This window comes from Symphodus melops (genome assembly GCF_947650265.1).
Source record: "Symphodus melops genome assembly, chromosome: 10".
Classification (NCBI taxonomy): Eukaryota; Metazoa; Chordata; class Actinopteri; order Labriformes; family Labridae; genus Symphodus; species Symphodus melops.
In genome coordinates, this window is record NC_136700.1 from 8,668,484 (window position 1) to 8,684,907 (window position 16,424).

The window sequence follows — 16,424 nt, forward strand, 5'->3', positions numbered from 1 at the left end:
ATTACTTAGTTTGCATGATTGAAAATTACATTTAAAAGTGATGCCAAAAATCAAACACTTCAGAACGCTTTATTGAAAAATGGTCGACAATCAAAACTGCATGAAAGTGCTGCATTTAGCATTACATCAACACATCTGTTCCAAACCCATCTGCAGAGTTGACTTACAAAACAAACAAGGCCATCAGTTATTATCCTCCAACTAATTGCTTTGAATGTTTACAGTATTTATATTTAGATATACCAAGCACTTTTGAACAAAACAGTCAGAATCCATCGACTTCAACAATGCTGTACTCACTATTTTGGTTACATTCCATCTACCAGAACAGACAAAATATTCAAGGTATGTTCTCGCTGTCGACATCTACCTCCTGAAACCATACTGACACTAACACAGTAGGTTAAATAAAATAAAAAAAACCTGAAGTGAACAGTAATACCGGTAAATGTATTTTAAATGAAAAGTGAGACACTTGATAGACAAATACCTGAATTGTGACTTTGCTGGGTAAGTTTGAACAAGTGCAGTTAGCCTGAGAGAAGTGACTGACAGTGATGATCCATTAACACAGCCAGGAACATTAACATGTAAAGTATAAAATTTAGTTTGTTAATATCATACAAACGTAACCAAAACATACTCTGCACAAACTTTAAAACTCCAACCAAATTGATATCTTCAATGGGGTTTTTTTCAGTCACATTGCATCAAATCATCACAACTCTTAAAAATAATTGGCAATTTTTTTAATGCATACTGCACTAAATTACCATTGGGGTAAATTTTGTTAAGACCTCTGTACAGGTGTGTAAATAAAAATATATTTCTCTTTAGTGAGCCAAAGCACAGTATACAAAAACAACTCATAAGGAAGGGTGAGCTTCCTCCTGTGGAGATTTGTTTTTTAAATCTCTCACAGCCTCTCAGGTCTTCATGGAGAAAAGTGCTTTTTCCATTTGAAGGCGTGCCACACCCACACTGTCCTTTTTTTTCACCCTGATGCTCCTGCTGGCTACTACACCAGTGAACCTGCTTGGCTCTGAGCAGGCACCATGACAGCAACAGCCCCCATACGCGTCAGGGTGGAGGAGCGGACCTGTGGGGGCACGCTGTGTGGAGGTGGCACTTGAGGCTGAGCCCCTTCAGTCCTAACGGGGATGGCGACTGCAGGGCTCCTCAGCAGCTGAGGGGGGGCCCCGTTTGTGGTGGGCGGTCGCTTGTGTTTCTGCGTTGGGGTTCCCCCGAGGTTGTAACCAGGAAGTCCATGCAATGTGTTGCCTTCTCCAGGTCGCAGCTGGTATGTGTTGATCACAGAGCTTGCATCAGAAGCCGACATTGGGGAGTATGGGTACGTAAAGTTCGGTGCGTGGGGGTCTCGGGGTCGAGGACTGGTTGCTATAGAGGACAGTGTGCCGTTCTTGGACACAATATCTGAGCCTGTATTGCTCTTTGCCCATGACACCCGCTTTGGTGCTTGAGCATCCTCCCTGAGAGTAAAGAGAGAGGGAGGCAGATAATTACTCAATGGGCTCTAGATGGGAAGTATAGACAGTCAAGAACACCTCTCAGTATATAGTAGCCCCATCGATAACACTCCAAAAAAAATGACCTCAAACTAGTTTTTGTGATAACACTTTTTCTTTTTCAACATCAGAGGGAATGAAACATGTTTATATCTGTGCTGTTTTCTTGGCTAGCATAAGACTCTGAAAGTGTATGCTTGTATTGGGTACATCTCTTACTTGATCTCATTGGCTATCTCCTCTTCAGTGTCCCGCTTCCTCCTTAGTATGAATATGAGGAATAGCACCATGGCCACCAATCCCACTATTGACCCCAGTGTAGCTGCCGCTACCACACCTGCATTAGAGGCTAGGAAACAGAACACAGATCAGTACACCAATACAGAGTCTTGGCTGTTAGATGTGTTAAGGATTTTTTTGCTGTGTACGTACAAGTAATGACCTCCAGGTTAATGGAGCAGCTGTCCGAGCCCGCTGTGTTGCTGGCTCTGCAGATATACTTCCCTGACATGCTTTTAGTGAGGTTGCTCAGCCTGAGGGTGCCGTGTCTCTCGTCTGTTAACAAAACCACATAGTTACACGACCAATACAATCATATGTTCATGAGCATGTAGCCTTGGTACATCATAGAAAGATCCACATTTAGTTATTATACAAAAATACAACATTAGGGGACCACTCTACAATTACAGAAACCAACACAACTCTACTGTAACACTGCAAGAATGAACTTTATGGAAATCTGCTTAATATAATAGTTGCATTGTACAAGCAGTATACATTTTTTGTTCAGCCACTTTCAATTTATGTCTTTAAATAGTAGACTGTGACTTTTAGTGACACCAAAAAGTGTATCATAATCCTGTAAATGCACACTTGGGACTTCCTGAGTTATCGCTTCTTTTACAATGATGTAGGCAGGAGGGAGCAGGGTCTTCAAAATTAGAATGAAGTTGAACATACAAAACTTTATCAACTTTGTTTTGTGCTCCCTCTGAAAAAGGCTGAGCCTTTTGTGCAAGCTCTCCCAGATAGGTTTTAACATTTAAAAAATGTTTGGAAATAAAAAGTGCAGCATAATAAATCAAAATAAATCATACTGGCTTGCTATTTTAAAAAATGTAAGGATAATCAGATTTAAAATTTTAAGAATTGGAATTATTATTAATATTATTGTTATTATGAGAGTTGACCTTTACTGTTGTTGTGTTACTGCATGCAGGATAACTTCTACTTTTAATTACTACATTTACTTGGTAGATTTTGGTATAACAACATTTGAGTTGATTCTGTGAAATCCAATATAAACATTAGTCTGAGTGTGTTAAAGCTTAGTAGCTGATGATGGCTCTCTTCAATATGTTTGCATAAGAACAAGGTAAGCTATAGCGGATCTTACAGGTGGGAAAACCCTGCAGAGTGCTAATACGAGCATTGACAATGCTAACATGGCAAACATGGAGGCTAAGGATATTAAAAAGGACTGTCTGAACAAGCTGTGCTTAAATTGAAGTTAGTGCCTTGAGCTGAAAATAAGCTACTTCTGACACTGGCCTTCAGTAATTCAGCTACAGCTGTCAGGCAGCTGCTAGTGAGCAGGACGTTTGTTGTTGAGTTCATAGCAACTTTATAGGAAAACACTTAACTGTATCATACTCTGACTGGTGTTACAGTTGTAACAGCTGAAATGTTATAAATCCATAATGTAATGTATAATTGAGATAATTCAAATAATTAGTTTTCCAATAGTTATTTTTCATTGCATGTAAAAATTATTTTACTGTTATATAAAAAAAATACAGGTTGTAGCACTGCAAAATCAAAACTCTACCTATGTGTACCATTCATTGGTATTTCTGAATCATTTGTAGCTGACTCCCACCCGTAATCCAGAATTAATCCACCACTGGGCTTCATCCAGTAACTACAGTTCAGAGTTTGGCATCGCTGTGCTTCCATGGCTGATGATTCTGCTGTCTTGCTATACAATAATGTTGTTCAGTTTTGTTTTAATATGTTCCCATACTAAGGTCGTGTGTATGGAAATCTTTCCCAGCGTTTTTAATGCTGGGTTTTTCCTTTCAAAATGATCTCCTCTTCCCTTGCCCATCTGGCTTAAAAATGCTGAGTTGTAGCAAATACAGGCTGCAGAAAAAATAAACAAGCTTTATGGGGACTTATCACAACAAATCCTCTGAAATCCAATCTTAGACATCACATTGCTGCATGTCTTCAGCTGATGCGTTTCTGCTTTCGTGGGGAGGTAAGGAAAAGAAAGTGGGTGTGTGTGTCCACTGTGTGGAAACATCCTCTCTTAAAACTGCTGTTCGGTTGGTTGGGTGTCTTGTAAGTGTTCATGCATGCCTGTTATACTGTGCACAGAGTCAATCCCTGCAAACAGAAAAGTAATGCAACCCTGGGACTCATCCAAATCATCCCAGATGAAGAGGCAGGGTTCACATCATGCCAGAAAGCAACATATTGCCGCAAGGGACAAGAAAATCCCGAACAATCATTGTCTCAAAACAGCTGTCTTCATCCCAAAGTTTGGGTGGCTGTAGCTTGGATGAATTTTTTCCCAGCACCATCTGCTGCTGCACAAGGAGAGCTGATATGTTAAGTAGGTGCACGCAAAAAATCTGCAACGAGATTGACAATGTAGTGATGTAAAAAGTCTACCTAGATGATGAAGTGAAAGGTAGGTTTTTGTTTTTAGTTGGCCTGTTGATATTCCAACCGATCACAAGTATGAACATCCATTTACACGACGATTAGTTGTTAACCCTCAACTAGAAATTAAAAACAGAAGTTGGTCCCTATGAAGACTAGCAGAGGAGTGTGATATGCACCTGCCCCCTCTCTGATTATTTAATCCCCTGGTTTGAAACAGCTGTGAAGAACCAAACCCAATTGTGACAGATTAGCAGAACGTCAGCTGACTCTGAGCTTGGAGCGAGTTCAAGTCAGCACAGTGATCAGATCCCAGAGGCGGCAGAGCTGGAGGGGATCTGACGTTAGAGTAAGCGCTGCCTGCCTCATATCAAGACAGGAGCATTACTCACATTACGCTTGAGTAATACTTCAAAGCGAGGTCAATGGAAAGCATTAGTAAAAAGCTTTGACACACGTCTAATGTAAATCGGCAATTCTTCTATACAAATCTAATGGTATATAGTCTGCCACCTCACGTTACATTGCTAAAGCTACAATAGATTAGTTTGCAAACTGTCGTGTCAGGAATCATCATATACTGTATTACAGAAAGGATTCAGAGTTTTCTCTTTGCCATAACTTTCATCTTGCAGGACGAATGAGTTAACAAGCTGACAAACACAATATGGACAAGACTTTGTCGGAAACACAACGTATATCTATTCATTCACTAACGGGTATTCAATTACTGCTGCTGGGTGCAAACAGTTATATGTTCTGCAACTAAAGACTTCACCAGGAAATTATGAATTCTAACATGATCACACAAACGGTACAAACATCAAGCAACTACATTTTTGAAAGGAATATATGGTAATTCTTTTTTTCTTGTTGAGATGTATACGTGAAAATTTAAATAACTCATATCTGCATAGTGAATGAAGCTACAGCTATTAGCCAGTTACCTGACCGACAAGGCTCTGTCCAACAGTTACGAGTGAACCACTTATTAAATTCCTTGTTAAACATATCTAATGTCAAGATTTATCCCAAAACAACAGTGTGAATTATTTCATAAGCTACAGTGCTATTTGTGAACTTTAGGGATGCTGGAAGGTGAATGTCAGTCAGTGCAGTTGAGCAGGCTAAGCTAACAAGCGTCTCAGATTGCTACTTGGTGTTAGCTATATTTTGTAAGAAGCACTGTGTTATCTAAATGTTCTCATCTAACCTCATTAGAACTTTGCAAAAAATAAGCATATTTTCGAAAATGTTCACTTTTTTCTTTCAATTTGTATTTTCTGTCAATAATTAGCAACACTAAATGTGTTCATGCTTTAGCACACTAACTTAGCTTTAAAGGATCACAAAATGTAGAGGAGATAATGGTTTAATAGGATGACAGCTACATCTAAAACAACACACAAAGATTTAAAGAAAAATTCAACCCATTTTAATAAAATTGCAAATTCTCATTTTGACTATTCATGGGAAATGTGTAAAAAAGCTTTCATTATTACACACAGTGAAGATAAACTTGTTATTCCTTAAGAGGAACACATAAAACTGATCATCTTAATTAAGAATAGAAACAAGTATGTGAAGAATGTAAGTAGAGTTTACAACTATGCTACGCTTGTTTAATCTTCTAACTGTAATGATAATGTAAACATAATCATTAAAGCATAATTAAGTGGGTTGATTTTGTTCCCCTTTAAAGCTTTTCAACAGCTTGCGGCTGTAATTGAAGGGGTGACACCAAAACTTGGGACTTTTCATGGTTTGCAGGTAAGGGTGGAATGGCGTTAAGGGGAAATGAAAGAGTGAAAACCCTTACCCATGTACCCAAGGATAAGCATGGGCCGGGGGCAAGATCTCCATTCTGTTTTTTTTTTTTTTTAAAGGAAACATGGCAGAGAGTGAGAATGAGTTAAGGGAAAGAGAGGTACGGACAGATTGGGAGGGGGTTGGATAAGCATGCTGCGCAGTCAGTCCCAAATCCAACTTATGCCTCTTAGAGGGGTTGATCAAGTAATGACATGGGGCTTGTTAGATTAGGCACCAAGGTCAACAGGAAATGAGGAGTGCCGAGAGAGGATCAGCAGAGAGGGAAAACACAGAGAGAGGGAGATTGCTGAAAGAGATAAACAGTGATAGCAGCGTAAAGATCAAGTGTCATTGAGAAAGAGCAGATAAAGAGATGAGCACAGGGTTCCAACACAAGTGTCGATAGCATGTAAGAGGGTACAGAGATGCAAGCAACGTAGGTGTGGTTTTCAATTCTGCCCAACAAAACGCTGGGTCAAGGCAAATCAGAGGGAGTATATTATGTTTGAAAAGTGCGAGGACCGTTCTGCCATAAAGAGATGAGGGCAAAAGATCAAAAAAGTTAAGCCAATACTCAATAAATCAGCGCGAGTTCTGTTGTTCAGAAACAGATGGTGCTTACTGTGCCACATTATTTGGATACAAACATCAACAAAATAATGCATCAATAGAAGAATAGATGCATGGTGTCTCTCACTTGCAGGGGCAGCCTGTGGGAGCAGGGTTGTGTGTCGTCTCAATCTGTAAAGAGGATTTCATGATGCATGCTTTTGGTATGATGAAGGATCTCCATCCGAGGTGCACCAGAAGCATGCATCAGCCAAGGAAAGCCCAACGGCTTCATCTGATTATGTGTGTGACCTGGCATCGTGATATCAAGTTAAAATCATCTGAATGTAGAGTGGATGGTGCATGACATTCAGGGCTTCACATGGACAGGTCTGGAGAGGATTTTTCAACACTTTCTTCATCTGATGGGTACTTAATTTTGTCAAATAGGAAATAAGGATGACTAAGAAATAACCTGATAGTAGGCGAATATAGCTCTCACCTCTTTATTGCCACTTTAACAGATACATTTTACTAGAAAAAATGTATTGCTGCTATTCTTTAGGAATGTTACCCTTTATTGGATTGTGACATTGAAAGGTGGGGGGGAGAGAGAGAGATAAAGAGAGAGGGGATTGAATGGAGCAAAGCGCCTGATTAGAATCAAACCCTCGCCACTGTGATAAGGTTTCTAAAGCTTAAATACATATATGTTTCTAGTTTGTTTTTCAGAAATGAATGTGATGGTCGTCTCCTGTCTGCAGAAAACAAAAGCACATGTTCATCCCTAGCTACAGAAATATCTACGGTACTCTTGTTAATGGTTTGAGTTTTAATTTGTCAGCAGATTTTTATTTTATTTCATTTTATTTTTGCAATCTTGAGCTTAATGCGTCCAGCCCATCTGACCTTTTAAGTCGACATTTTGACTTGTCATAGCAGCAGAAACAAAGATAAAGATTGCCCCGTTTCATTTAATCCTCCCAGTGGGACTTGTCAGTGAATCAGCATGCGTCATACCACCACCCGTCAACTAGAGATGTGCGTATAATGTTTTTTCTTGAATAAATTAATTCCGATAACTTCATTGGCCATGACATGTACTGGTCTAAAACCAGTACTCTGAATATATTCTGCATGGAGATGATTATCTTAACATATGTCCTCACTAGTTCTGCATGGATAGACAGGATAGAGACCTCAGCTCTCACCCCCTCCACAGTTTTGTGCTTCTCATTGATTAACTAAATGGCTGAATCAGTTCTGTTATGTTACATCAGTTGTTTTGCCTCGCTAAAACAGTAGTTTTACCAATTTTAACTGTAGTGCATCTATGGAGGCAGCAAACACATCCACCATATATTTGCAGCACAGCAAACTTGATATGTTTGTCTCCTGTTTTTCAGCAGAGAAGAAGAATTTATTCCAGGTGAAAAAAGTTCATGCTCAGTTTATATTATCGAATTAGTGCACAGACCAATATCTGAACCAGCTACTGAATTTTAGGCTGCATGAAGCGTATTTTTAGGCTGATTTCTCATGTTCTTTAACTTTTGCTGAACTGCTCCGACACACTAACAATAAATTGAGACTAGATTTGATTTTATTCAAAGTCCTCATAGAGTTAAATACATTACATTCAGAAATTAATTTGAGCTATTTATTGACTAGTTAGAGGGGGACAAACATGATCATTATCAGCCAAGCTGGATGGGCTCCTGTCTCTTTAAATCCTCCTGCCCTACGAGACCACTCTTTTCTTATTGGCCAGCTTTCAGGAAGTCTGTGAAATCAACTTTATCCTCTTCCTTATTTTAAAAGAAAATTGTACACCTACAAGGTAATGTCTAATCTCCCTGTCGAGCTTTGAAATGTTAACGTCTCAAAAAATGTCTGTATATTTAAGTAAGCGAATAGTGGGAACGTGGTAGAAAAAAATACAAGAAGAAGTCACTGGTTGGTAAATATCTAATTTCTGCTAGTGTGCGACATGGAAGTGAATTGAATCTCCCCGACACAAGCTTACATACAAAATACATATCTGGTGATATGTACATTAAAGTAATGTGCTCATTATTGACTGAAATGAAAAACATTTCAGTGCTGGAATCATTTAAATCATTGATAATATTTAGTCAGCTTCATAAAGTCAGAACAACCAGAGAAAATCAAACCAAACTATCTATTTCTATAGATACTACTCAGGACATGTTTACATTTCTGTTATATGGATGAACTGGCAGTTTCAGTTTAACAACCTCACTAAACACTCACTTTGCATCGGGGAGAAAAAGACCTCAGACACTGGTGCGGCCTTGGTCCATTTGTAATGTGGAACTGGTTTTCCATAACTGGACTGGCAGCTCAGAGTCACGTTGCCCTCCACCACTGGGTTCCCTGTCATGGTGCACACTGGTGGAGATGGAGGGACTGCAGACACACAGACAGCATGTTAGTCAACACTCTCGGATAAGAAGATAGGATCTGTGACTCTGTGACCTTGTGCATTCAGCTTTAATCCACTGCAAACAAAGTGAAGAGTCTTCAGGGCAGGAGCATACAAGAAAAACACTTTTTACAACCCCTGCTCACCCCCACCCACTCTGTTTCCATCTGCTGCTTGACAGTGACATCACAACCTCAGAGCTCTGTGAATCCCTAGACAGCAGATGAGTTGCATTTGTGCTTAGTATTAACTCACATATGATTTTTAACTCACACTGATCCAAAGTCCTTCAAAGAATCTGTAGCATTTACTTAGGCTCCATATCCAAGGAAACGTGTGAGTTGTGTCGCAAGCTGCTCTGATTTAACTTAACCTTTGGAATTTCTCTGATGCTGTGATGCATTACCTTTGACATTAAGGCTCATCTCTCCTGAAATGCTAAGACCTTTAGGGATGATGACGCTGCAGAAGTAGCGTCCAGTGTCCGTCTCCTGGGTGTTGTTGATGTAGATGGAGATGTTGGCTGAGGGCATGGCCACGCTGAAGCCCACTCTTTTGGTAAAATCGTTTTGGCTGTACCCGACCTCACCTGAGCTAAAGTTTATCACCTGAAAGGAGAAAACACACAATGTAACACAGTGGCATAGTGTCATGAAACTATGTATAACACAACGAGACCACTTTATTAAAAAACAAATTCTGAAAATAAGGCACATTATTTCAAGTAGATTTGGTCTGATTCATAGTAAGATGTGTAGATTAACCATATCCCAGAAATCAACGTCCTTCATAAAGATAATCCTCACATGTACAGATGGTGGACGTTACATTTAGGCTTATTCTCTCTTTGAGATAAGCTCGCAGTCACAGGACAGTTACGATTATATTAATCATGCACAGATACAGTACTACACATTCTAACTCGCACACATAGACACACTGTGTATGTACACTAGCATGCATGCTACACATACAGTAAGAGGTGCAGTAAAAGGAGAGATGAAATTTCATTAATGGCTTCCTTCCGCTATGAATTAGACATCATCAGTGCTTTTGGAATAATCCTAATCTCTGCAGATCATCTTTTTTTTTTTTTTTTTTTTACCTGACACGTTAATAGATGAGTTTCTAGGGATATTACATGTCATGCAATATGAAAAAAATGCCTCACTTAATCTTGCATAGATTCCAAGGACAGGCAGGCCTTGCATGTACATTATCAATCTGGTTTACAAGTAACATTTCGCAGAATTATTTTTACTCCATACTGTGTATAAAAGAGCATGTTTTTTCTTTTTATATTTTCCCAGAAATTCTGCTTTAACAAGGTCAAAACTGTGAAAATAATACCAGCTTAAGCCTGAGTGTTTCCAAACGTCACGTTTTGTTAAACATGTCAAACCGAACGAGATATTTGAATACACGCTTAAAAACCTGAACTGAACCTAAACTTTGTTAGAGTAGCTGCCCATTCATTGTTCCAGGTCCAATATTTACCACAGTCACAACAGTAGTTCAAGGATCAGCAATCACAATGTACTTTACTTTAATCCCTTTACGCTCTCAGTTGTATACACCAGAGGTCAGAGCAGGGTCAAGCATACAACCCATCATCCCAGATTTCATGACCTTCTCACCGTCTTCGATTCATTTCCTGTGAAGTGCCAAACCACAGTGTTTTTAGTAATGTCTGAGTAGGGGGTGTACCAGGCATGTAACACCACCATCTGGCCCTTCACCACCTCCATCTCTCCTCTGGGGACCTCCACCTTGTTTGTGTCACCTGAAACAAAAGCACAGAGCAGCAGAGAAAGGAGTTAAGCTCAGATGTAATGTTGCAGAGACACTGCAGTTACTTCTACCACTTACATTTGTGTCATACTTTAAAGCATACAGTGGTTGTCTTCTGTGTTTTTTAGAGTTCTATTTAATTCCCTTTTAGTTTGTTATGCACATCCAGGTCCCATGCTGGATTAAACCAATGTTATGTTATGATTAAATCAAGTGCTTATACTAATCTGGACATAGTTTTCACAATTGATCACATGATGGTAGTCAATAAACGGTTCGAAAATACCATAAATAAATGTTTGTTAATACTCCAAAAGGCAAATACTATGCCATTAAATCTTGCTCCCCCCCCCCCCGCCAAAAAAAAAAGAAAAAAAGACAAACAGCTCAAAGCTTAGAGATCTTTAGTTCAAAAGATAAAAAAGAAGATCAAAACAGAACATGTTCATATATAAAAAGTTAAGCAGCTGAAACATGAAAATACTTCAAAAAATAAATATCATCTGCTTTCACATCATTGAGCAAAGAGTCTGCTAACGGCCGTAATGATTTCAGTTCTTTTGTGATCATTGGAGAAGTGTGTTATGTGTATGACATTGTTCAGACTGAATCAAATCCAACGTTTCTAAACCTGATGAACTCAAGGACGTGAAAGTTGACTGTGCTGAATTTACAAGTCATGAGGGAAGACAATAACCCAGCAAACATCTGCCATGATTCTGGATTTCATAACTGTTATAACAGCTCATCTGATCTGTTTGTGCCCCCTGACATAATCACCAACAACCACCGGACCATTCACGCTGCATGCTCTGATATCACCTAGGGCTGGGCCATATATCGAGCTTTTAAGATATATCAATATACTTTCAAACAAGATATAGAAAAAGACAACACTGTTAATGTCAATGTATTTTTGTTGCATTAAAATGACATTATTCGCTGCTCCTCCGCTCTCTCTTCCTCTCTGAGGCAAAAAATGAATAGATAGCAAAACACTGTTTATTTTTTATGATGCAGAAAATTAATCAATTTCACAAATACTGTAGGTAGTTAATTTTTAACGTTGTGTTGAACATAAGTCATACTGAGCTATATATCGAGTATCGTCATGCAGCGAAAAAATATCGAGATATGAGTTTTGGTCCGTATCTTCCAGCCCTAATATCACCTAAACATTTTGACATGTGTCTGTATATTGTGGTCTGCTGGTTTTCCAAATGTTTAACATGACCAATCTACATTCACACATGACTAAAAACATGTGCTCTGCAAAGTAAGAATCTGAAATTGTTCATGTCACAAAAGTGGGATTACCTGATTTTCAAGGGTCATGATATGGCCCTAATATTTCTCTTGGGATGACTTTAAACTTCGAAAGGTGATAAATGCAACAAGAAAAAAAGCAGAAGGAGCTTTTTGTCATACTTAGCTGTTTTTGTAACATAGCAGATATCCAACTGATGTTGAAAAAAGAGCATCTTAGCCAATATGTGACGTAGTATTTTACAGTTTCATTTGTTTTATATTATTTACAGACAATAACTTTGCACAAAGCTTCATTCTCCTTCTTAGTAAAGCTACAATGTAAACAACAGAATAAATAAGCAAAAGCACATCTTCTGAATCAAAAGGCAAAATAATATTGTAGCAAATGTCAGAGATTAAAGTGCATGGATTACAATAAATAAGAAACTGAATCATCAGGGGTGGGGGTGCGTTGAGGACATTGTTGCTCCTCCCAGAATCTTGCTCACAAATGTCAAGTACGAAGCAACAGTCTGTAAACTGCAACAACATCAGCAAAAAAAAAAGAAGCAAAGGTGACATATTACAGAACACAAAGGAGAGTATGTCGAACTCACAGGGTGCCCAGTCACCCGAACCGGACAGCTGCAGCTTGATCAACCGATCCAAGCAGTCGTTTTCCACTTGGGTCTCCAGTTTGAATCTCAGTTTAAAAACACTCATGCAAAGAAAAAAAAGAAAAAAGAAAAAAACAGAAGTCCTGCCACTAAATCCTCGGACAGCCAAAGTAAAACGTATTCCTCATATGGAAGGACAGAGTATCCAGAGAGAGTGTGTTATGATCCATGGACCGGCAGCTGAAATCTCCACATCTGTTCAGCGCGGCACGCCTTCCTTCTTTTGCAGAGTGAGCGCATGTAGTAACAGGAGAATTAGGTGACTGCTGGTGGTGGGGCTGAGCTGCGGGGGTTTACTGACGAAGAGGAGTACAGCGTGCGTATGTGAGGCAGAGATTTGAGGCATGCGGGAAAAGGCAAAAAAAAAAAAAAAAAAAGGGACGAGAGAAACTTGTTTTTGACATTTTGCACTTGCTGCAGACATTCAGTGCTTATCTTATTTCTCCTGGGGCCATATGACCCCCCCCACTCCCCTCCACTGTGTTGTTCCCGTCCCTTAATTTCTGAATCTCTGGATCTGGTAAGTCCGGTTGAGTAATCCCTAAACAATCCGGGACGAAATCCTCTCACCTCACGTGAGCCAAAAAGAGCTCAGCTGGACATGGATATGATCTGACACACATGGTTACTTCTCTCGGCAACGCTGCTGTCACTGCCATCCTCGTAAACACAAACAGCTTGGACTTTCTCTTTATGATGATTAGCAGATCGCTTTGCTTTACATTTAATCATTCATGTCATGCAATCTCAGCTGAGCCTGTGTGCAGAGTTGAATCAGATGGCCAACAGTTACACATGATGTGCACTAACCTTGGAAGGATGAAGAAATAAAAATGATATTTTAAGTGGAGATATAAACCTTGAACTAATCATCTCGGACAATTCTAGTCCCTGAACTTGTTGTTGGTTCCTAATGGAGATGGAGATATTTGAATGCAAATATAGGACATGAGGCTTACTTGTTATGTCATGTCCCTGTGTTTAATGTTAGTAAATATGAAAAGAAAAAGCTTTTCTGACAAATTGGAATTACATTTACTACTTTATGAATGATCTTACTGCTCTTATCTTCTTATTGCTGTTATCTTTTTATTTGCTTTCAGCTCCTTTAGTTTCTTAATCCTTTTAAATCTTCTGTCCTCTTGATCTCAGCTTTTGTTGTTGGGTTCTTGTTTTTCCCGGGTTCTTATGATGGTTCTTGTACTGTTAAGGTTGTTCATCTCTGTTGGGTTTGTAGATTTTCGCTTTTGTCCTGTTCTTGCTGGTGTTTATGTTCTTTGTTGGTTTTGTTCTTGTTTATGCTGGTTGTCAAGCACTTTGTAATCTGTGTTTTTTAAAGGTACAGCAAATATACAGTAAATAAAGTTATTATCATTATTACATGTAAGGACAACAGATACTGAGATCTTTATAGCCACTGGGCCACGCTTCAAATTAAATTTACATCATTTGACAACTCCTAATGTTAGTGTTCAATGGCTCCCTAATGTTGTTAATATTACTTTAAGATAGTGTTTTATATTTCGATGTGCAACTGTGTAGCCATAAATGGTAGTTAGCTAACAGTTACTTTACTTATGAATTTTGTTTTTAAACTGTACTCATACCAATCGAGTACAAACACTGATGGGGAAACAGGAAGATGCTAACATTTAGCGAAATAGGATGATGCTAACGTTAGCTCTTGTGACTTTGTTGTCATTAGCGAATAATTGTTCTCATCTTGTTTAACGTTGAACTGACTCAATTTCCTGTCTTTTCAGTGTAGAAACAGCTTGATGATATTTTATCAGACACCTTGTGATTTGGACACCTGGGATGCAGCAGAACAACATTATAACAGAATTTGAGCGTCCCACCTTGATTGTAGTGACGGAGACCAACGGCTGCTGTGTGAATATGGTGAATAGCAGGACTTTTATCCCTCATGCATGGAAGATGTCAGACACTGTGATGAGTATTGTGAGAGATAAATGCAAACACATTCCCCATCTCTAAATTTGAATTTATATGCAGTTTCACCATCAAAGCCATCTGTTTGAAAATGTATAGAAGATTTATATCTACATCCTCATCCTCACTCTCCCAGCAGTCAGTGTATCTGTCTGTTGTTTTGATTCATAATGTACAGCAGCCCCAAAGTACAGAGTAATTCACTTTTTTATAGATCTGATACATAATTTTCCCCTCACAAATCCTGTTAGTGCTACAATTTAAATCCTACCAGCAATTGTCTTTGCTATCGGGCCAACCAATGAAGTGACGTGTACATGCTGTAACGATTACGTAACGTCACTGGGGAGACGGCCCTGTTTGGGATTGAGTCTACATGGGGGATGCCTGAAACCCCTCCTTGTGTTATGCTTTGAATTGCTGTGCAGGCATTGCATGATGATTACGGTACATTGAGTACGTGAGACAAAATCAGAGAGGATCAGTTTCTCTGATGGTTGATAAGACTATATGCCTGGTGCTCAGTGATTCTGAATGATACGAGAAGATAAAGTAGGATAATGCCCTCATAGTCTGCTCACTCCAGACTATTCATGTGCTTCTTTGAGCAGGTTTATCCTCAGAACTATGTCAGTCAATTGTTCATTAAATGAAGGAAAATCTTCACTAATCCATGGCTGTCTCCATCTGGGATGTGTGTGTGAGTTTGGCTGCAGACTGATAGATAAAAACAGTTCAAGATTTGGATATTGGTTAAAGACAACCTAAATCCTTCACAACAGGGGAGGAGAAAAAAAATAAGACAGAGCTGCCAATAAAAGGGATGCAGATATGATACTATGCTGCCTCAGTAGACTCTGTCCTAATTACATTCTGCCAAAGGCGATCCTCCAGCCTAGCCACGCTTTATATCTGCTAATTGGATTCTTCTCTTTAGAGTAAACAATGTTTTTTTTTTGTGTTCCCGCAGGGCATCCTGGCTTTGAGATATTGGCAGAGTCACAGCTGCAGCAGCAATGAATATGGCAGAAAATGCAAAACCTGCACACAGAGTGATCAGACAAAAAGTCATGAGCAACTGAGCTGGGGTGCAATTACCAGATCTGAAGTAAGTCTGCTGTATTACCATGAACTGTCTACAGGGGGCAGCAAATTCATATGATAAAACAGGATCATCTTATTACAGGGAAACGCACAGTGGAGATCATCCGAGTCACTAAAACAGTTAAAGCTCTGAATGTAAGACTCAGTGAATGAATACAATAAGTTTAAACTGAGGCGAAACAAGTGAACCACAGTTAAAACCACGGTCATCTAAAAATAAACAAACAAGCGTCTAGTTTTGGACTAAAAGTACTTGTAATTTGCACGTCTAACAAGGCATCTCAGCCTAATTAGCCAGTGTATGATCAAAAGGATGATAAAGTCAGTCCCTCGCAGCCCTCAGGGAGTCATGTAGGCCTGTGTGAAGATAAACTGATCCTCTTTAACCAGCCTCACTCTATCTCTGCAAGTAATCTCCACTTCCACCCATGTCTCTCTCTCTCTCTCATGTGGGTGCCTCTCCGGATCTAGAGATTAAGCTGAGGCTTAGATTTATTCTCCATTAACACCTATACACCCTCTCTGTTGTTTCACGTTGATACAATGTGGTGGGCCTGCTGCCTCCAAATTAACGGATAATCTGAAGTAATTTGAAGCGGCAACAACAAAGTGTAAAGGTTAAAGGGCTTAAATTGGGGGGGGGGGGGGTGT

General features: G+C 39.3%; 1 protein-coding gene across 3 annotated transcripts in view; it reads right to left on the bottom strand.

Annotated features, from left to right (window-relative positions):
* Positions 1 to 53: 53 nt before the first annotated feature.
* esamb (endothelial cell adhesion molecule b) overlaps positions 54 to 16,424 on the bottom strand; it is a 42,760-nt gene continuing 26,389 nt past the window's right edge. For 2 of the 3 annotated variants that reach the window (XM_079353760.1, XM_079353761.1), the window contains exons 2-7: positions 10,638 to 10,783; positions 9,407 to 9,608; positions 8,829 to 8,984; positions 1,959 to 2,081; positions 1,746 to 1,875; positions 54 to 1,490 (exon numbers count right to left, since the gene is read on the bottom strand). In XM_079353760.1, coding sequence (XP_079209886.1) covers positions 1,019 to 1,490; positions 1,746 to 1,875; positions 1,959 to 2,081; positions 8,829 to 8,984; positions 9,407 to 9,608; positions 10,638 to 10,783 — 1,229 coding nt within the window. In that variant the 3' untranslated portion in view covers positions 54 to 1,018. Of the gene's footprint in view, positions 1,491 to 1,745; positions 1,876 to 1,958; positions 2,082 to 8,828; positions 8,985 to 9,406; positions 9,609 to 10,637; positions 10,784 to 12,656; positions 12,960 to 16,424 lie in introns of those variants that run through there. The other variant, XM_079353759.1, reaches the window with a different exon arrangement.